The sequence below is a fragment of the Oncorhynchus clarkii genome, chromosome 20 (genome assembly GCF_045791955.1).
Source record: "Oncorhynchus clarkii lewisi isolate Uvic-CL-2024 chromosome 20, UVic_Ocla_1.0, whole genome shotgun sequence".
In the NCBI taxonomy this organism is placed as follows: domain Eukaryota; kingdom Metazoa; phylum Chordata; class Actinopteri; order Salmoniformes; family Salmonidae; genus Oncorhynchus; species Oncorhynchus clarkii.
Genome location: NC_092166.1, coordinates 8,059,323 through 8,079,806, shown reverse-complemented (window position 1 = coordinate 8,079,806; position 20,484 = coordinate 8,059,323). Strand labels below are relative to the sequence as shown.

The following is a 20,484-nucleotide window of genomic DNA, read 5'->3' as shown; positions in this document are numbered from 1 at the left end:
GAAGCCTGAAATGTGGCAAAAGGTCGCATTTTGATTTGCAGATTTGCAGTGGTCTGATACTCCTTCCATTTCAATATTATCGCTTGCACAGTGCTCCTTGGGATGTTTAAAGCTTGGGAAATCTTTTTGTATCCAAATCCGGCTTTAAACTTCTTCACAACAGTATCTCGGACCTGCCTGGTGTGTTCCTTGTTCTTCATGATGCTCTCTGCGCTTTTAACGGACCTCTGAGACTATCACAGTGCAGGTGCATTTATACGGAGACTTTATTACACACAGGTGGATTGTATTTATCATCATTAGTCATTTAGGTCAACATTGGATCATTCAGAGATCCTCACTGGACTTCTGGAGAGAGTTTGCTGCACTGAAAGTAAAGGGGCTGAATAATTTTGCACGCCCAATTTTTCAGTTTTTGATTTGTTAAAAAAGTTTGAAATATCCAATAAATGTCGTTCCACTTCATGATTGTGTCCCACTTGTTGTTGATTCTTCACAAATAAATACAGTTTTATATCTTTATGTTTGAAGCCTGAAATGTGGCAAAAGGTCGCAAAGTTCAAGGGGGCCGAATACTTTCGCAAGGCACTGCATGTAACATTGCAAAAATCTGAAATGTTCTGTCCAAAAATGATGCAGAAAAATGAATCCATGCTTTTGTTACTTCTGGGTTAGACTACTGCAAAGCTCTACTTTCCGGGCTACCCGGATAAAGCACTAAATAAACTTCAGTTAGTGCTAAATACGGCTGCTAGAATATTGGCTAGAACCAAACAATTTGATCATATTACTCCAGTGCTAGCCTCCCTATACTGGCTTCCTGTTAAGGCAAGCATTACATGGGCTTGCTCCTACCTATCTTTCCGATTTGGTCCTGCCGTACACACCTACACATATGCTACGGTCACAAGACGCAGGCCTCCTAATTGTCCCTAGAATTTCTAAGCAAACAGCTGGAGGCAGGACTTTCTCCTATAGAGCTCCATTTTTCTGGAATGGTCTGCCTACCCATGTGAGAGACGCAGACTCGGTCTCAACCTTTAAGTCTTTACTGAAGACTCATCTCTTCAGTGGGTCATATGATTGAGTGTAGTCTGGCCCAGGAGTGTGAAGGTGAACGGAAAGGCTCTGGAGCAACGAACCGCCCTTGCTGTCTCTGCTTGGCCGGTTCCCCTCTCTCCACTGGGATTCTCTGCCTCTAACCGTATTACAGGGGCTGAGTCACTGGCTTACTGGTGCTCTTTCATGCAGTCCCTAGGAGGGGTGCGTCACTTGAGTGGGTTGAGTCACTGACGTGATCTTCCTGTCTGGATTGCCCCCCCCCCCCCCCCCCCTTGGGTTGTGCCTTGGCGGAGATCTTTGTGGGCTATACTCGGCTTTGTATCAGGAAGGTAAGTTGTTGGTCGAAGATATCCCTCTAGTGGTGTGGGGGCTGTGCTTTGGCAAAGTGGGTGGGGTTATATCCTTCCTGTTTGGCCCTGTCCGGGGGTATTATCAGATGGGGCCACAGTGTCTCCTGACCCCTCCTGTCTCAGCCTCCAGTATTTATGCTGCAGTAGTTTATGTCGGGGGACTAGGGTCAGTTTGTTATATCTGGAGTACTCCTGTCTTATCCGGTGTCCTGTGTGAATATAAGTATGCTCTCTCTAATTCTCTCTTTCTTTCTTTCTTTCTTTCTTTCTTTCTTTCTTTCTTTCTTTCTTTCTTTCTCTCTTGCAGAGGACCTAAGCCCTAGGACCATGCCTCAGCATGATGACCTGGCATGATGATTCCTTGCTGCCCCCAGTCCACCTGGCCGTGCTGCTGCTCCAGTTTCAACTGTTCTGCCTGCGGCTACGGAACCCTGACCTGTTCACCGGACGTGCTACCTGTCCCAGACCTGCTGTTTTCAAATCTCTAGAGACAGCAGGAGCGGTAGAGATACTCTTAATGATCGGCTATGAAACGCCAACTGACATTTACTCCTGAGGTGCTGACTTGCTGCACCCTCAACAACTACTGGGATTATTATTATTTGGCCATGCTGGTCATTTATGAACATTTGAACTTGATCTTGGCCATGGTCTGTTATAATCTCCACCCGGCACAGCCAGAAGAGGACTGGCCACCCCTCATAGCCTGGTTCCTCTCTAGGTTTCTTCCTAGGTTTTGGCCTTTCTAGGGAGTTTGTCCTAGCCACCGTGCTTCTACACCTGCATTGCTTGCTGTTTGGGTTTTTAGGCTGGGTTTCTGTACAGCATTTTGAGATATCAGCTGATGAGAGAATGGTTATATAAATAAATTTGATTTGATACTGAAGGTGTACTGAAGGTCAACTGAATGTGTACTGAAGGTCTACTGAAGGTCGACTGAAGATGTACTGAAGGTCTACTGAAGGTCAACTGATAACCCTATTTTTTTCACTTTGTATTCATGTGGATGATTACGAGCGTGTCTCTCTCAACTAGTTATGAAGATATAGGTGACCCCATGGTGTAATGTTAAGTTATGACAGTCATGTAGGTGACCCCATGGTGTAATGTTAAGTTATGACAGTCATGTAGGTGAACGCATGGCATAATGTTATGTTATGAAGATGTAGGTGACCCCATGGTGTAATGTTAAGTTATGACAGTCATGTAGGTGAACGCATGGTATAATGTTATGTTATGAAGATGTAGGTGACCCCATGGTGTAATGTTAAGTTATGACAGTCATGTAGGTGAACCCATGGTATAATGTTATGTTATGAAGATGTAGGTGACCCCATGGTGTAATGTTATGTTATGAAGCTGTAACCTTTCCCCTAATTCGCAGGTTTTCCAGAAATTCCCAGAATCCTCCAACCTTGATTTCTGGAAAACCTGAGAATTTTGCAAGTATGACCATTCCGTTCTAACAGTGATGAGAATGATTATCTATCTCACCTGCTTGTTCATGAAGATATAGATAACAGGGTTGAAGACCGTGCTGGTCTTGGCCATGATCGCGGGGACGATGCTGGCCTCGGGGGTGACCAGGCCAGGGCGTCCGAAGGTGGCCAGCAAGGCCATGACTCCATACGGCAACCAGCACATCAGGTACACCATCACCATGACTACCACCATGACGAGAACACGCTGCTCCCTCTTCCTGCTCATAGCTGTGTTGATGGCGGTAACCTGCCGAGGCAATAAGCAGGGAAGGAGAGACGACGTGTGCAGTCGATGAAAGAGAAAGGTAACAGAGGGGGGGCATAGAAAGACAGGAAGCGAGAGAGAATAACCTTTAGAATGTCATTCTTGCTCCTCAGACACAGGGAACACAGTGGCATTAGAGTGGAATCAGAGAAAGACAATGAAGGGAATGAGATGGAGTGGCTTTTCCCAGACAGACATGTTCTGACAAATAAACAGAAAGTGCTTAGCTACTGTTTAGGAGTCCTCATTTTATAGATTTTTCCCCAATTGTAAACAATTGGTCGGCACCAGAGGAGGCTGGTGGGAGGAGCTATAGGAGGACGGGCTATATATATATATATTTACCCTTATTTAACTAGGCAAGTCAGTTAAGAACAAATTCTTATTTACAATGACGCACTATCCCGAACAAACCCGGATGACGTTGGGCCAATTGTGCGCCGCCCTACGGGACTCCCAATCACGGCCGGCTGTGATACAGCCTGGAAATGAGCCAGGGTCTGTAGTGACACCTCTACCACTGAGATGCAATGCCTTAGACCACTGCACCACTCGGGAGCCCCGTTCCATAAAACACATCATATGGAAACCACGTTTGACTCCTTCCATTATTAATTCCATTCCAGACATTACAATGAGCTGTACTCCTATAGCGCCTGCCACCAGCCTCCTCTGTTAGGCACAATGCGACATCAGGGATACATGTCACATGTCTTGACATGGCTGGATTCTGAGGAACATACTCATGCACACACACTATAGAAACACACACACTATAGAAACACACACACTATATAAACACACACACACACTATATAAACACACACACTTTAGAAACACACGCACTATATAAACACACACACACTATATAAACACACACACACACACTATATAAACACACACACACACACTATATAAACACACACACACACACACACACTATATAAACACACACACACACACACTATATAAACACACACACACACACACTATATAAACACACACACTATATAAACACACACACTATATAAACACACACACACACACTATATAAACACACGCACACACACTATATAAACACACACACACACACACTATATAAACACACACACTATATAAACACACACACTATATAAACACACACACTTTATAAACACACACACTATAGAAACACACACACTTTATAAACACACACACTTTATAAACACACACACTATAGAAACACACACACACTATAGAAACACACACACTATAGAAACACACACACACTATAGAAACACACACACACTATAGAAACACACACACACTTTATAAACACACACACACTATAGAAACACACACACTATATAAACACACACAGTACCCGCTGGGATTCTTGCTCCGCACAAACATGAGCTGTTTTTATTTCACTGTCTGCGTTGTTTCCCAATGGCTAGCCGTAATATCAAATCAAATGTTATTTGTCGCATGCTTCGTAAACAGGTGTAGACTAACAGGGAAATGCTTACTTCCAGGCCCTTCCCAACAATTCAAAGAAAAAAAAGATAAATGAATAGTAAAATGTATATTTTTTTAAAGAATAACACGTGGACCAAATAAACAAGTTTCCACGGAGACAGACACTTTGACAGAAATCCGGGTTCAAAAAGCCTCAGTGCTGACATGATATAGAGGATCGGATTGTTTTCAGCCACTCTGTCACGGATCCCTCCGGAACCTTCATTACGCACACCTGTCCCCACTGATCAGTACTTGTATAAGTGTGCCCTTTGGTGTCCATTGGGCTGACCATTATTGTTACAATGGCCATTGGTGCGTGTGAGTACCTGTGCTGTGTGTTGCGCAGATGATTACGGGTCTCGTCCCGTGTGTTAATCATTGTGTGCTTGTGTTATTTATTCAAGGTGCTCCTCTTTTGTTTGGGTTTCTACCCCGTACCTTTACACGGCACGCTGTAATTTGGGCTTAATAAAAAAAACTATTAAGCATTCCTGTGCCTGTCTCCCGAAACATTTATGCCAGCGTGACGCACTCAAACAACATCAGAAAAAAAACATTACTGAAGCCTAAAACAACTTCCAGGTTTCAGCCATCAATCACTAATCTCATGGCAGCTAATCATGACAGCAAGATTCACTCAATCCGTCTCTGCCTTTGTCTCTCCAAAAACAATCCTGTGATGATTTGATAAATGTTGGTCTCTTCCCACTCCCCTATGTATTGTGGATTAGGGTTAACTAGGCCCTAGTGAACAAGGGGGTATTATCACATTTCAAAGTATTTTGATATAAATTAGTCCCAAACATTACCATAATTATTATGTTTACAGTGGGAATTACCAGGAAATTGGTTAAGGATTGGACTGCTTGGGACTCTTTATTCCTGCTGCTGTTGAGGCCTCTGCGTCATAAGCAACATTTTTTCAGTTTGGCCTAGAGGCAGAGACCAATTTAACCAAAAGCATTTTAAGCAGGGAAAGGTCAGAATTGGAGAGGAAATGTCAAATCTTCGATGGATGCAAAGGCTTTTCATCCATTTTGGCTCTAAACAACACTTTGGTGCATAAAATAACTGTTCATCTGGTGAAAGGGCACTAAATGGGTTCAAAGAGTGTTAGATTGAACCCATTAAGCATCCTTTGATTTCCTCAAACAGTCGACTAAAAGACTGATCGGGTAAATCATGACTCTGCTCATTAACTTTAAAAGCCTTGGAAAGAGGAGATACAAACACAGAAAACAAAATGTCCCTCAAGGAGCATTGTGTTGAAGCCAAGAAGAGGTCAACATTATTGACATCCCTAAAGGTTCTTAGAAATAAAGTAATGTAAAGTTTTGAATTTGGTCTCATATTCATACCACACGATGACTACATCAAGCTGGTGACTACAAACTTGCTTGGATGCATTTGCAGGTCGTTTTGGTTGTGTTTCAGATTATTTTGTGCCCAAGAGAAATTAATGGTAAATATTGTATGAGTGAGAAAGTTACAGAGGGTCAAAGATCATAACCCTAAGACATGCTAACCTCTCACCATTACCAATTACAGGGGAGCCCCCTCCCCCTCCCCCCCTTTATTGGGGGAAAATGTACTTACTATGACTGTCATATGTGGTTGACCCACCTATCTATCTGTAAGTCGATCTGGATAAGAGCGTCTGCTAAATCAGGGGTTCCCAAATTTTTTCACACAGGCCCCTCTTCCAGCATTGGAGAACATCCCAATTTTTCAAATTTTGTACTAATGAATAAAAAATGAAAAGCTGAAATGTCTTGAGTCATTAAGTATTCAACACCTTTGTTATGACAAGCCTAAATAAGTTCAGGAGTAAAAAGGTGCTTAACAAGTCACATAGTAAGTTGCATGGACTCACTCTGTGTGCAATAATAGTGTTTAACATGATTTTGAATAACTACTTCATCTCTGTACCCCACACATTCAATTATCTGTAAGATCCCTAAGTTGAGCAGTGAATTTCAAACACAGATTCAACCACAAATACCAGGGAGATTTTCCAATGCCTCACAAGGGCACCTATTGATGGATGGGGAAAAAAATACAGAAATTGAATATCCCTTTGAGCATGATGAAGTTATTAATTACACTTTGGATGGTGTATCAATACACCCAGTCACTACAAAGATACAGGCGTCCTTCCTAACTCAGTTACCAGAGAGGAAGGTAACCGCTCAGGGATTTCACCATGAGGCCAATGGTGACTTTAAAACAGTTACAGAGTTTAATGGCTGTGAGAGGAGAAAACTGAGGATGGATCAACAACATTGTAGATATTTCACAATACTAACCTAATTGAAAGAGAAAAATGAAGGAAGCCTGTACAAAATAAAAAATATTCCAAAACATGCATCCTGTTTACAACCAGGTGCTAAAGTAACACTGCAAAAAAAGGTGTCAAAGCAATTCACTTTTTTACCTGAATACAAAGGATTGTTTGTGGCAAATCCAATACAACACATTACTGAGTGCCACTCTCCATATTTTCAAGCATAGTGGTGGCTGTATCATGTTATGGGTATGCTTGTAATTGTTAAGGACTGGAGAGTTTTTCAGGATAAAAAATAAATAGAATGGAGCTAAATACAGGCAAAATTCTAGAGGAAAACCTGGTTCAACCTGCTTGTCACCAGACACTGGGAGATTCATTGCAGATTTTAGCAGGACAATAACCTAAAACACAAGTCCAAATCTACACTGGAATTTCTTACCAATAATACAGTGAATGTTCCTGAGTGGCGAAGTTACAACTTTGACTTAAATCTACTTTAAAAAATGTATGGAAATACCTGAAAATGGGTGTCTAGCAATGATCAACAACCATTTGGCAGAATTTTAAGAATTTAAAAAAATCAAATTGGGCAAATGTTGCTCAATCCAGGTGTGGAAAACTCTTAGAGACTTACCCAGAAAGACTCATAGCTGTAATCACTGCCAAATGAGCTTCTCCAAGTATTGACTCAAGTGTGTGAATACTTATGTAAATGTAAAAGATATTCAAGATATTTGCTAACATTTCTAAAAACATGTTTTTACCTTGTCATTATGGGGTATTTTGTGTAGCTATTGTGTGTAGCTACATTCAGTTTTTTGTTTTTCCTGAAAAATTCTCCAGTCCTTAACAATTACAAACATACTCACAACATGATCACAGCCATTAAACTCTTTAACTGTTTTAAAGTCAACATTGACCTCATGTTGAAATCCCTGAGCAGTTTCCTTCCTCTCCGGCAACTGAGTTAGGATGGATGCCTGTATCTTTGTACTGTCTTCGTGTATTGATTTTTTTCTGAAGGCATTGTATATGTAGTATGGAAGATGTATTGGTGGCCTGAGATCAGTGAAACAATACTACACAGAATAGAAGCAGCAGTAAGGGAAAGGGGAATACCTAGTAAGTTGTACAACTGAATGCCAAACAATGTAATGTCAGTGAAAGGCAAGGGAGAATACCATATGGTCAACTTTTTTTTTGCCTGAAATGTATTTGAACATTAGCAATGTTTACAGTACATCTATGCATCATCCTTACAACTCTGGCTAACAGTAAATCTGGAAGTCTATGCTGCCCCACACCAGTGTCTCCTTAAAGCAAGCCAACAACTACGAGAAGACACTTTCTTTGCAGACACAGCGCCGGCACCAGCCCACAAATTAGAGTGCCTTAATGGGCTTAATTAATCCACATAATCAGTCAATTTAAAGCAGTAGACAACCTAAATGGATTAAACGTGTGCAACCGACTTCGCACCGGTCGGTGAAAATCCCCTAATGCTGGAGTGAGTCGATACCTCGCGTCCCCCGTGCTGTCTGCTTCCTTCAGCGCCAGGGACAACATGGACCTGCAGGTAATTATACTGGATGAGTGGAAGGTTGCCTGTATGTCCTTGTCGAAGGTGAAATCTGGGGCCTCTGATTTGAGTGTAATGCTCATGCTACTGTAATGAATTACCCTTAAGGTGCAGGAAGTGCTGGGAGAGCAAGAAACCTGTGGCCTCTCATGCCCATGTAATGTCCAATCTATTTCCAGCGTGTGTCGTATCACCGAGGAGTTGGGTGATAAATTACGTGTTCATATGCCCCCCTCCCCACCTTCTCTATATTTTAGATGGAGGTGATTAGCATCGGTGGCTCGCCAGCCTTGGAATAGGTGAGCCTCTATGTCGACTGGGCAGTGAAGCGAAAGCTAAATGACCATGTACTGTTAGCCGAGGGAAGACAAACAGGCCTCTCACCTTTAGTGCTGCATGCCTCACTCATCAACCCCAGAAAGACAAACAGGCCTATTCCACCTATAGGGCTGCAAGCCGCAAGCAACAGCCCACAAACCTGCCACCCGCACCACCGCATGTCTTCCCTCAGAAGACTCTTATAAAGCAGAGGGCAGATCAATGTGGGTTAGCATCTGCCAAACAAAAGAGGTCTGCCAGAATGTATCGTCTACGCCTCACAATCTTGGGAGAGATGAGCCGGAACGGAATGGTTTACAAAAGATGAAAACTTTCTGAGTGAAGACTGAATTTCATATCTCCCTAACATAATCCTGAGACCAGAACCACACCAGTTTCTCTCAGGGGCTTTTAAAATCAAGGCAAGGCCTGAAACCAAGGCAAGGCCTGAAACCAAGGCAAGGCCGCAATCAAGCTTTATAGCGATGCTTATTCTGACCTCTGGATAGGTTTCCTTTCCTAAAATTCTGTATAATGAGGAAGAATCTGGGAATGGGAATCATAAGGGAATCAATCAGGCCATCTTGAAGTTCTAATGATTGTTCTAATGACAACCTTATCTGTTCATTCATTATAGTCCTTTACAAACCGGATGTATGTAAAATATTGTGTGCTATTGGAAAATAAAAATGTTTGACTTTGGATGACCAAGTAATGATGTTTGTAATGAACTTTAGGTCTGTGTTCCTAAGAAGTTAAATACGCTTTGTGTTTCGTTTCCTTCTTCACACCTGAAAATATATTTATCAAAGGCTCTTTCTATGTTGATCAGTATTAGCACAAAACAAAAAAAGACACACGGGCACATTCATTTCAAATCAGACTCAAAACAGCCACACAATGACATGTTCCCAAACACACACCAGACACACACCAAGCCCAGAAAGACACACACCAACCCGATAAATATACACACCAGACACACACCAACCCCCTAAAGACACACACCAACCCCAGAAAGACACACACCAAACCCAGAAAGACACACAAACCCCATAAAGACACACACAAACCCCCTAAATACACACACCAACCCGATAAATATACACACCAGACACACACCAACACCCTAAAGACACACACCAACCCCAGAAAGACACACACCAACCCCATAAAGACACACACCAACCCCAGAAAGACACACACCAACCCCAGAAAGACACACACCAACCCCAGAAATACACACACCAACCCCAGAAAGACACACACCAACCCCAGAAAGACACGAACCAACCCCAGAAATACACACACCAACCCCATAAAGACACACACCAACCCCCTAAAGACACACACCAACCCCCTAAAGACACACACCAACCCCCTAAAGACACACACCAACCCCAGAAAGATACACACCAACCCCAGAAAGACACGAACCAACCCCAGAAATACACACACCAACCCCATAAAGACACACACCAACCCCCTAAAGACACACACCAACCCCCTAAAGACACACACAAACCCCCTAAAGACACACACCAACCCCCTAAAGACACACACCAACCCCCTAAAGACACACACCAACCCCCTAAAGACACACACAAATCCCCTTAAGACACACACCAACCCCCTAAAGACACACACCAACCCCAGAAAGACACACACCAACCCCAGAAAGACACGAACAAACCCCAGAAATACACACACCAACCCCAGAAAGACACGAACAAACCCCAGAAATACACACACCAACCCCAGAAAGACACACACCAACCCCAGAAAGACACGAACCAACCCCAGAAATGCACACACCAACCCCATAAAGACACACACCAAGCCCCTAAAGACACACACCAACCCCCTAAAGACACACACCAACCCCAGAAAGATACACACCAACCCCAGAAAGACACGAACCAACCCCAGAAATACACACACCAACCCCATAAAGACACACACCAACCCCCTAAAGACACACACCAACCCCCTAAAGACACACACCAACCCCCTAAAGACACACACCAACCCCCTAAAGACACACACAAACCCCCTAAAGACACACACCAACCCCCTAGAGACACACACCAACCCCCTAAAGACACACACCAACCCCCTAAAGACACACACCAACCCCAGAAAGATACACACCAACCCCAGAAAGACACGAACCAACCCCAGAAATACACACACCAACCCCATAAAGACACACACCAACCCCCTAAAGACACACAACAACCCCCTAAAGACACACACAAACCCCCTAAAGACACACACCAACCCCCTAAAGACACACACCAACCCCTAAAGACACACACCAACCCCCTAAAGACACACACCAACCCCCTAAAGACACACACCAACCCCATAAAGACACACACCAACCCCCTAAAGACACACACCAACCCCCTAAAGACACACACCAACCCCAGAAAGATACACACCAACCCCAGAAAGACACGAACCAACCCCAGAAATACACACACCAACTCCATAAAGACACACACCAACCCCCTAAAGACACACACAAACCCCCTAAAGACACACACCAACCCCCTAAAGACACACACAAACCCCCTAAAGACACACACCAACCCTCTAAAGACACACACCAACCCCCTAAAGACACACACCAACCCCCTAAAGACACACACCAACCCCCTAAAGACACACACCAACCCCATAAAGACACACACCAACCCCCTAAAGACACACACCAACCCCCTAAAGACACACACCAACCCCAGAAAGATACACACGCAGCACTTTTGACTGCCTGTTTCGCTTCAGCATTCCAATTCCTGAGTCCACATGGAGTCCCTGCCAGTCCTGCTGTAGCCTGTTAAATGTGATAGATTGTACACTTTGGGTCTCTCACATTAGGCTACACGAGGCTATAGTGGCCTGCTGAGACTCACTTGTAAAGCTCTCTCTCTGTAAGAAGACTAAACACTCAACTGCGCCCAGCAACAAACGCTCACAATCATTTGACATTTTAGGTGACACTCTTATCCAGAGAGACTTACAGTAGTAAGGGCATACATTTTCATATCTCCCCCACCCCCGTAATGGTTCCCCCGTGATTAATCTAACCCAAAACCCTGTCATTGCAAGCACCATGCTCTACCAACAGAGCCACACGGGACCCCAGCAAACCCTCATTCCCTTTGTGTCACACCATCAAGGTGTTTCCCTTCTGTGCGAGAGGTCAGACACAGGGAATGATTATTGCTTTAACTGAAGGAAAAAAAACTGTGTTAAATTACATTGAGGCAAAGCACCGCCAGGTGTTATTAATAAAGCATTATGTTGAGGCAAAGCACCGCAAGGTGTTATTAATAAAGCATTATGTTGAGGCAAAACACCGGCAGGTGTTATTAAAGCATTATGTTGAGGCAAAGCACCGCCAGGTGTTATTAATAAAGCATTATGTTGAGGCAAAGCACCGCCAGGTGTTATTAAAGCATTATGTTGAGGCAAAGCACCGCCAGGTGTTATTAATAAAGCATTATGTTGAGGCAAAGCACCGCCAGGTGTTATTAAAGCATTATGTTGAGGCAAAGCACCGCCAGGTGTTATTAAAACATTATGTTGAGGCAAAGCACCGCCAGGTGTTATTAAAGCATTATGTTGAGGCAAAGCAACAGCAGGTGTTATTAATGTCACGCCTGCTCCTGCTCTTCCCCCCTGGCAGTCGAGGGCGCCAGGCTGCCCTGCGTTACGCACTCTTGCCACCATCATTTACGCACACCTGCCTTCCCTCGTCACGCGCTTCAGCGATATTGGACTCACTCAATCACCTGTTTATTACCTCCCCTATGTTTGTCAGTTCCCCAGCTCTGTTCCCCACTGCTGCATAGTTTGTCATCTGTCTTTGTGTTTCCCAGTTCTGACGCTGTTCCTGTCCTGTTGCCTGTCCATTCCTAATTAAATGTCAACTCCCCGTACCTGCTTTTATTCTCCAGCGTCATTCCTTATAATTAAAGCATTACGTTGAGGCAAAGTACAGCCAGGCATTATTAAAGCATTATGTTGAGGCAAAGCAATGTCAGGTGTTATTAAAGCATTACGTTGAGGCAAAGCAACGTCAGGTGCTATTAAAGTAGGTTGAGGTTAAAAGTTTAGAGTCAATTGGAGGTGAAGTTCAGGAGGGTGCTGTGATTTTAAATCAGAAGCCAATGGTTAGGAGTGCTGAGATACATTCCGGCTTGGAGGAGTGCTGAGATACATTCCTGCTTGGAGGAGTGCTGAGATACATTCCGGTTTGGAGGAGTGCTGAGATACATTCCGGCTTGGAGGAGTGCTGAGATACATTCCTGCTTGGAGGAGTGCTGAGATACATTCCTGCTTGGAGGAGTGCTGAGATACATTCTGGCTTGGAGGAGTGCTGAGATACATTCCGGCTTGGAGGAGTGCTGAGATACATTCCGGCTTGGAGGAGTGCTGAGATACATTCCGGCTTGGAGGAGTGCTGAGATACATTCCGGCTTGGAGGAGTGCTGAGATACATTCCGGCTTGGAGGAGTGCTGAGATACATTCCGGCTTGGAGGAGTGCTGAGATACATTCCGGCTTGGAGGAGTGCTTAGTCATATTCTGGCACCATGAGCGCCAGCTCTATGCAAATAAAAATATAAATGAAAAAGCAGAAGTGACATATTGGAGCTCCCGAGTGGCACAGTAGTCTAAGGCACTGCATCTCAGTGCTTGAGGCTTCACTACAGACCCTAGTTTGATTCCAGACTGTATCACAACCGGCCATGATTGGGAGTCCCATATGGCAGCGCACAATTGGCCCAGCATCGTCCGGGCTTGGGGAGGGTTTGGCCAGGGTAGGCCATCATTGTAAATAAGAATTTGTTCTTAACTGACTTACCTAGATAAATAAATAAAATATTGGACACATGCAGCATCCGAGATCGCTCCAGCAAACACTTGTGGAAAAACAAAAAAGGAAAGGAAAATCTTTAGATTCCACTAACTCTTTCATGAACTGCCTTGAAACCTTAAAGAGTCTTGTTTAACTCTACGTGAGTGTTGTCCTGGTTGATGAGTTCATATTGGGTCAGCTACACTGCTGCCACCAAACCCAACCATCTGGAGAGCTTCCAGAGAGCCGAAGTGTCTGCCTGTCTGCATGCCTTCATTCCAACCAGGAACAGAGTAATACGTTTGAAGAACAAGAACTCGTGGTCAAGGCCAATTAGGTACTACTTGTGTTGTTAAGGAGATGAGCTATTTAGATAAATGTACTGAGATGATGCACGAGTACAATGGTCCTGAGGAGCATCGGAGTCTACAGGCTTCAGCTGTTGTACTCAAGGACAATAAGCATGTCACACCCCTTAGTATTCAATTAACCAATATTACTCATGTGGTTGTTTTGAACTGCAGTGAACATGAGCGTGAGGCTCTCTGGTCTTTCTTAACCCTTTAAACCTAGCCTCAACTGGCTGGTAGAGCATGTTTTGACAATGGATTTAGAGATGGATATGACATAAATCTTCACTAGATCTTGAATGGTCAACTATCCCCCCCCCCCCTCCCCCTCCCAGCATTCCTGCAATAATTTATATAATATGTGTCCTTTTGCAGTTCAGTGTTGGGGCACTCTAACTTTACCCACTTAGAGGCTGTAATAAAACTCAAAATCAGTCACCAAAGATCTGGGATAAAGGCAGGAATTCAGTTGGTGAGGGATTCATATTGCACCATTAGTAGAGACCTTGAAGAGTAGGAATACTGAAGATAAATAGTTGCAATGTAAAAAGGCTAAAAAATAAACACATTCATTTCAATGTATACTGAACAAAAAAATAAACACATTCATTTCAATGTATACTTAAAAATATAAGCTAAACATGCAACAAATCCAAAGATTTTACTGAGTTACAGTTCATATAAGGAAATCAATTGATTTCAAGTCAATTGATATAAATTCATTAGGCCCTAATCTATGGATTTCACATGACTAGGAATACAGACATGCATATGTTGGTCACAGTTACCTTAAAAAAAGGTAGGGGCATGGATCAGAAAAACAGTCAGTATCTGGTGTGACTGCCTTTTTTCTCATGCAGCGCAACACATCTCCTTTGCATAGAGTTGATAAGGCTTTTGATTGTGGCCTGTTGTTGGATATTGGCGGGAACTGGAATAATCTGCCGTATATGTCGATCCAGAGCATCCCAAACATGCTCGATGGGTGACATGTCTGGTGAGTATGCAGGCCATGGAAGATCTGGGACATTTACAGCTTCCAGGAATTGTGTACAGATCCTTGCAACATGGGGCTGTGCATTATCATGCTGAAACATGAGGTGAGGGCCACGGATGAATGGCACAACAATGGGCCTAAGGACCTCATCACGGTAACTCTGTCATCGATAAAATGCAATTGTTTTCGTTGTTCTTATGCCTGCCCATACCATAACCCTACCGCAACCACGGGGCACTCTGTTCACATCAGCAAACCGCTCGCCCACATGACGCCATACATGTGGTCTGTGTTTGTGAGGACAGTAGGACGTACTGCCAAACATTCTAAAACAACATTGGAGTCGGCTTATGGTAGAGAAAGGAACATTTAATTATCTGGCAACAGCACTGCTGGACATTCCTGCAGTCAACATGCCAATCGCATGCTCCCTCAAAACTTAAGACATCTGTGGCATTGTGTTGTGTGATAAAACGGCACATTTTAAAAACATTTAGTTTTTTTTCTCCCCAGCACAAGGTGCACCTGTGTAATGATCATACTGCTTAATTAGCTTCTTGATATGCCACACCTGTCAGGTGTATGGATTATCTTGGCAATGGAGAAATACTCACTAACAGGGATGTAAACAAAATGTACTGACTTTGGACTTCTTAACCACCGGTAGAGCTCTGTTATTTCCTAAATAAACATAGTTGAGGGAAAAAAAACTATTAGAGTTCTTACTGTAGTAATATAATATATCATATATAATATGTTATATAGCATAATATAATAATTTTACACTTGACAAACATGGTGTAAAAACTAAATATAGGCAGGTTAAGAAAAACCAGGACACCCATTACCAGACAGAGATTCATTTACACATGTGCACACACACACACACACACACACACACACACACACACACACACACACACACACACACACACACACACACACACACACACACTCACACACACACACACACACACACACACACCTTTAACACAAACAGCTCCCATCCTCAGAACAGGGAGAATCTCCTCCCTTGAGCTTTAAACCCATTCAGTATGCCATCATTCTTATTCATAGTCCCAGTATGGCTCCAGTTTTAATGCATTGTAGGGATGCTAAATTCCAACAGCAAATTAATTGTATTCATGAATATTTTATTTCAAATAACACAAAGAGCAAACCATTAGAGGTGTTGTGAAATGTGTGTTTTTTTTAGAAACATAATAACAGATTGGCGACGTCAGTTGTTTTAGGAAGGCTTGTATTTATCATAGACATTGGATTGCTGCAGAACACAAAATATCTGTAGATAGCTAAATATCTCAGGTTGTTATTGAGGCTTTCACACTTTGCAGCTACAGTATATTTAACTATTGAGCAATTACCACATTATGTGCACTGCTTTATCATGTGCCTTTTAAAAGTAATTCACACATCCCACAGAGTTTACCACAGTGTTTACCATGAATGCCATCTTTGCAAACATTGTGGAAATTGCCTTTAATAAAAGGCGCTTTGTTGGTAGTGCAGAACGAATTAATCCTGTCCAAAGAGCCAGCGGGTCTACTAAACCACGTTGAGATGCGCATCGTTTCCACATTGCCTGATGTCTGTGGGAGACACATCTTTAGGATTGTGTCCATAGAAATGTTTATTTCGTTTTCATGGAATGTTTCATCCTATCGTAATTTTTTTTATTAATGACACTTTATTTATTCACTGTGTACTCAAGACAGGGAAGACTGTAAAATAAGACAATCTCCGGAGACTAAGCCATCCTAACGTCTGTAAAGTTATTTCCTGCTGGATGTCAAGTTCTGACCTTAGTTCTGTTGTTATGTCTTTGTTTTATTATGGTCAGGGCGTGAGTTGGTTGGGTTGTCTATGTTCCTTTTTCTATGTTTTGGGATATCTGTGTTTGGCCTGGTATGGTTCTCAATCAGAGGCAGCTGTCAATCGTTGTCCCTGATTGAGAACCATACGTAGGTAGCCCGGTTTCACTTTTGAGTTGTGGGTGATTGTTTCCTGTTGTAATGTTTGTTTCACATTTCAGGACTGTTTCGGTTTTCGTTTGTATCATTCACTTTGTTATTTTGTATTCTTTAGTGTTCAGTTTAATAAACTAAAATGGACACTTACCACGCTGCACATTGGTCCGATCTCTCATACTCCTCCTCGTCAGAAGAAGAGGAGAACCGTTACACGGGAATCTTTTTAGTATAAGACCCTCAGTTTTCCAAACCACAAACAAGCAAGTGGCTTCACTGGTAAACGGAACATTTTAAGGGGCAATTGTTATATAAATATTCATACACATAGCTCATATAAACAAAGACATTCCGTCGTAAGAACACATACACCCAGCCATAAGACTGACCCCCTCTTCCTTATATAAACACACATCTCATCTCCCTCTAACTGGCCGGTCCCAAGAGCAAAGAACTTTTGCTGTGCACCAATGGGGCCCGCTCTGGCTAGAGCAAGGCCCGCCTCCAACCCTCCGACCAGTCAAGAAGACCGAAACGACAAGACTCCACCTACTTTATTCTATGTATAAAAATGTATGTAACCATTGTATAGGCCTCTTTTTCACCTGGCTCCTTGCCGAGTTATGTGAACTAGGTCCGTGCACGTAAAACTGCGGGACAAGATATCTCTGACTCATTAAAACTGTCTTTCGTTACAACTGAAATCCACTCTGTCCAGCGTCCGTGATTTGGTCTCAACTCTCCAGTATTTGAACACTAACAGAATCTGCAATTGCGACATCTGCTTTCTTTTACTTTTAATTCATGACATATACCCATTGATTCATGAAGAATACAACTTATACACTGAGTATACAAAACATTGAGAACACCTGCTCTTTCCATGACATAGATTTACCAGGTGAATCCAGGTGAAAGCTATGATCCCTTATTGATGTCACTTGTTAAATCCACTTCAATCAGTGTAGATGAAAGGGAGGAGACAGGTTAAATAAAGAAGGAACATGGATTGTGTATATGTGCAATTCAGAGGGTGAATGGTCAACCCTGCTGGGTTTTTCACACTCAACAGTTTCCTTTGTGTATCAAGAATGGTTGCCCACCCAAACTGTGGGAAGCATCTGAGTCAACATGGGCCAGGATCCCTGTGAAACCCCTTGGTTTTTCCTTTGTTTGTAAACAAAGTAATTGTAAACAAACAATGTATAGCCTCAAAACATGGTTAAAACAAAACATTTGTGTACAGATCGAAATAGGTTGGCAAGAAAAATCTGCTAATCAGCAAGGCCAGTGCTTCAATTCCGATGTAGAATTCTCTGGGGAAGAAAGATATCTAATCTCACAAGACAGACGTGGAGACAGGAGTAAGATTCGCAGTGGCTTTCCTGAATATGCCAAAGTATGACAGTGATATAACCGTTCATCACTCACAATCGTTGAATGAATGCCAGGGCCTCAGCACTCGATGAGCTGCTACACTTTGTTTTGGACAGATGGTGAAGGAGCGTCGGTGTGAGGCACCAAATTATATATTTTATAGCTAAAGACAGAAAGTAACATGGGTTTGTTTTGGCAATGCTCACACTTGTTGTCATTGAGTCAGAGGCTGTAGCCGCTGCACTAAGAAATTAAGTGAATTAACACGAATCAACTCGCCCCATGCATAGATTGATATAAACATTTAAAATAACACCTACCCCCACTGAATGTGCTGTAACTGGAAACCCACTCAGATGGACGGTGACAGCTTGTATGAAGTGGAATGGGTGGAGGGAGATATTAGCAACAAAGCTAACACATTCCTCAACGCTGTGTTGTACACTCTCAAAGAGTTTATTTGACTTTTGCCACCAAAGATGGCAGACCATAAATGTTTGAAAAATGATGAAGAGCTTTTTTTTAGCTTCTTTGAACTTACCCCTTTTCCCTTTTTGTTTGGCCCTGATGCTAAACTATTGTCCCTCTCTGACGCCCAAGATCATCAGGCTGCTCATTATTACGCACACCTGTCACCATCATTACGCGCATTGGGGCATCATCAGACTCACCTGGACTCATGAAATCATGAAAGCAAAAACACTTTGGTAACTAAGCAACACGTGGTAATAAGTGTGAGGTATTCCCTACGGGTCAGCCAGATGTGGCAGACCTCGCTAAGTGAAAATCACAGATGTGGCAGACCTCGCTAAGTGAAAATCACAGATGTGGCAGACCTCGCTAAGTGAAAATCACGGATGTGGCAGACCTCGCTAAGTGAAAATCACAGATGTGGCAGACCTCGCTAAGTGAAAATCACGGATGTGGCAGACCTCGCTAAGTGAAAATCACAGATGTGGCAGACCTCGCTAAGTGAAAATCACGGATGTGGCAGACCTCGCTAAGTGAAAATCACGGATGTGGCAGACCTCGCTAAGTGAAAATCACAAATGTGGCAGACCTCGCTAAGTGAAAATCACGGATGTGGCAGACCTCGCTAAGTGAAAATCACGGATATGGCAGACCTCGCTAAGTGAAAATCACGGATGTGGCAGACCTCGCTAAGTGAAAATCACGGATGTGGCAGACCTCGCTAAGTGAAAATCATGGATGTGGCAGACCTCGCTAAGTGAAAATCACGGATGTGGCAGACCTCGCTAAGTGAAAATCACGGATGTGGCAGACCTCGCTAAGTGAAAATCACGGATGTGGCAGACCTCGCTAAGTGAAAATCACTGATGTGGCAGACCTCGCTAAGTGAAAATCACGGATGTGTCAAAGCAAATATGATAATCACCTAAAACTGAGGGATTGAGGAAAAATGACTAAATCTGAACGGATATTCACTGTTAAGGGATAAATGTCCGTCACTCTATTGCTAAATCAGTGCTCTTACCCACTTTACAGCTAATTGTATTATTAAAAAAGCTTTTACCATCACCAAATGTAGTAGCCTGGGCACCAGTCTCCTTACCTAACATTCCACTCCTTGGCACCCCTGTAATTTTCCAAAGTCTTGACAAATGACAATACACCGTGGACATGTAACAAACAAACAGACACTCAAACTGACATACACCAAATACACAGACAGGACATTGACACCTTAAGAGTATAATTAGGAGGTGTCATTGTAATAAAGACTTTAAGCACTTTCAATACAAAGCCATGAGTGGTAAATAGCTATTTTTGTCTGAACTAATGAAAGACTACACTCTGGTGTCCATGCCAAATATTTCTCTATTTTAATGCAACAGGTGTGTGGTATCATATTGACAGCTGTGAATCCCTCTCACACCTTCCTATCGATAGAAAATGGTTGCCCAAATTAACAGAAATTGGACCGGGGAAGAGACATGGTGGAATGGCAATTACAGAGAGGAGAAAGCTTTCATTGGGAATGAAGGATATGGAAAGAGTCAGACAGAGAATTAAACAGACAGAGAAAGAATCAGACAGAGA

General features: G+C 43.0%; 1 protein-coding gene across 1 annotated transcript in view; it reads right to left on the bottom strand.

Moving 5' to 3' along the window:
• Positions 1-20,484, bottom strand: part of LOC139375828 (pinopsin-like) — a 54,499-nt gene that overhangs the window by 12,648 nt on the left and 21,367 nt on the right. The window contains exon 3 of the mRNA XM_071117727.1: positions 2,907-3,140. Coding sequence (XP_070973828.1) covers positions 2,907-3,140 — 234 coding nt within the window. The remainder of the gene's footprint in view (positions 1-2,906; positions 3,141-20,484) is intronic.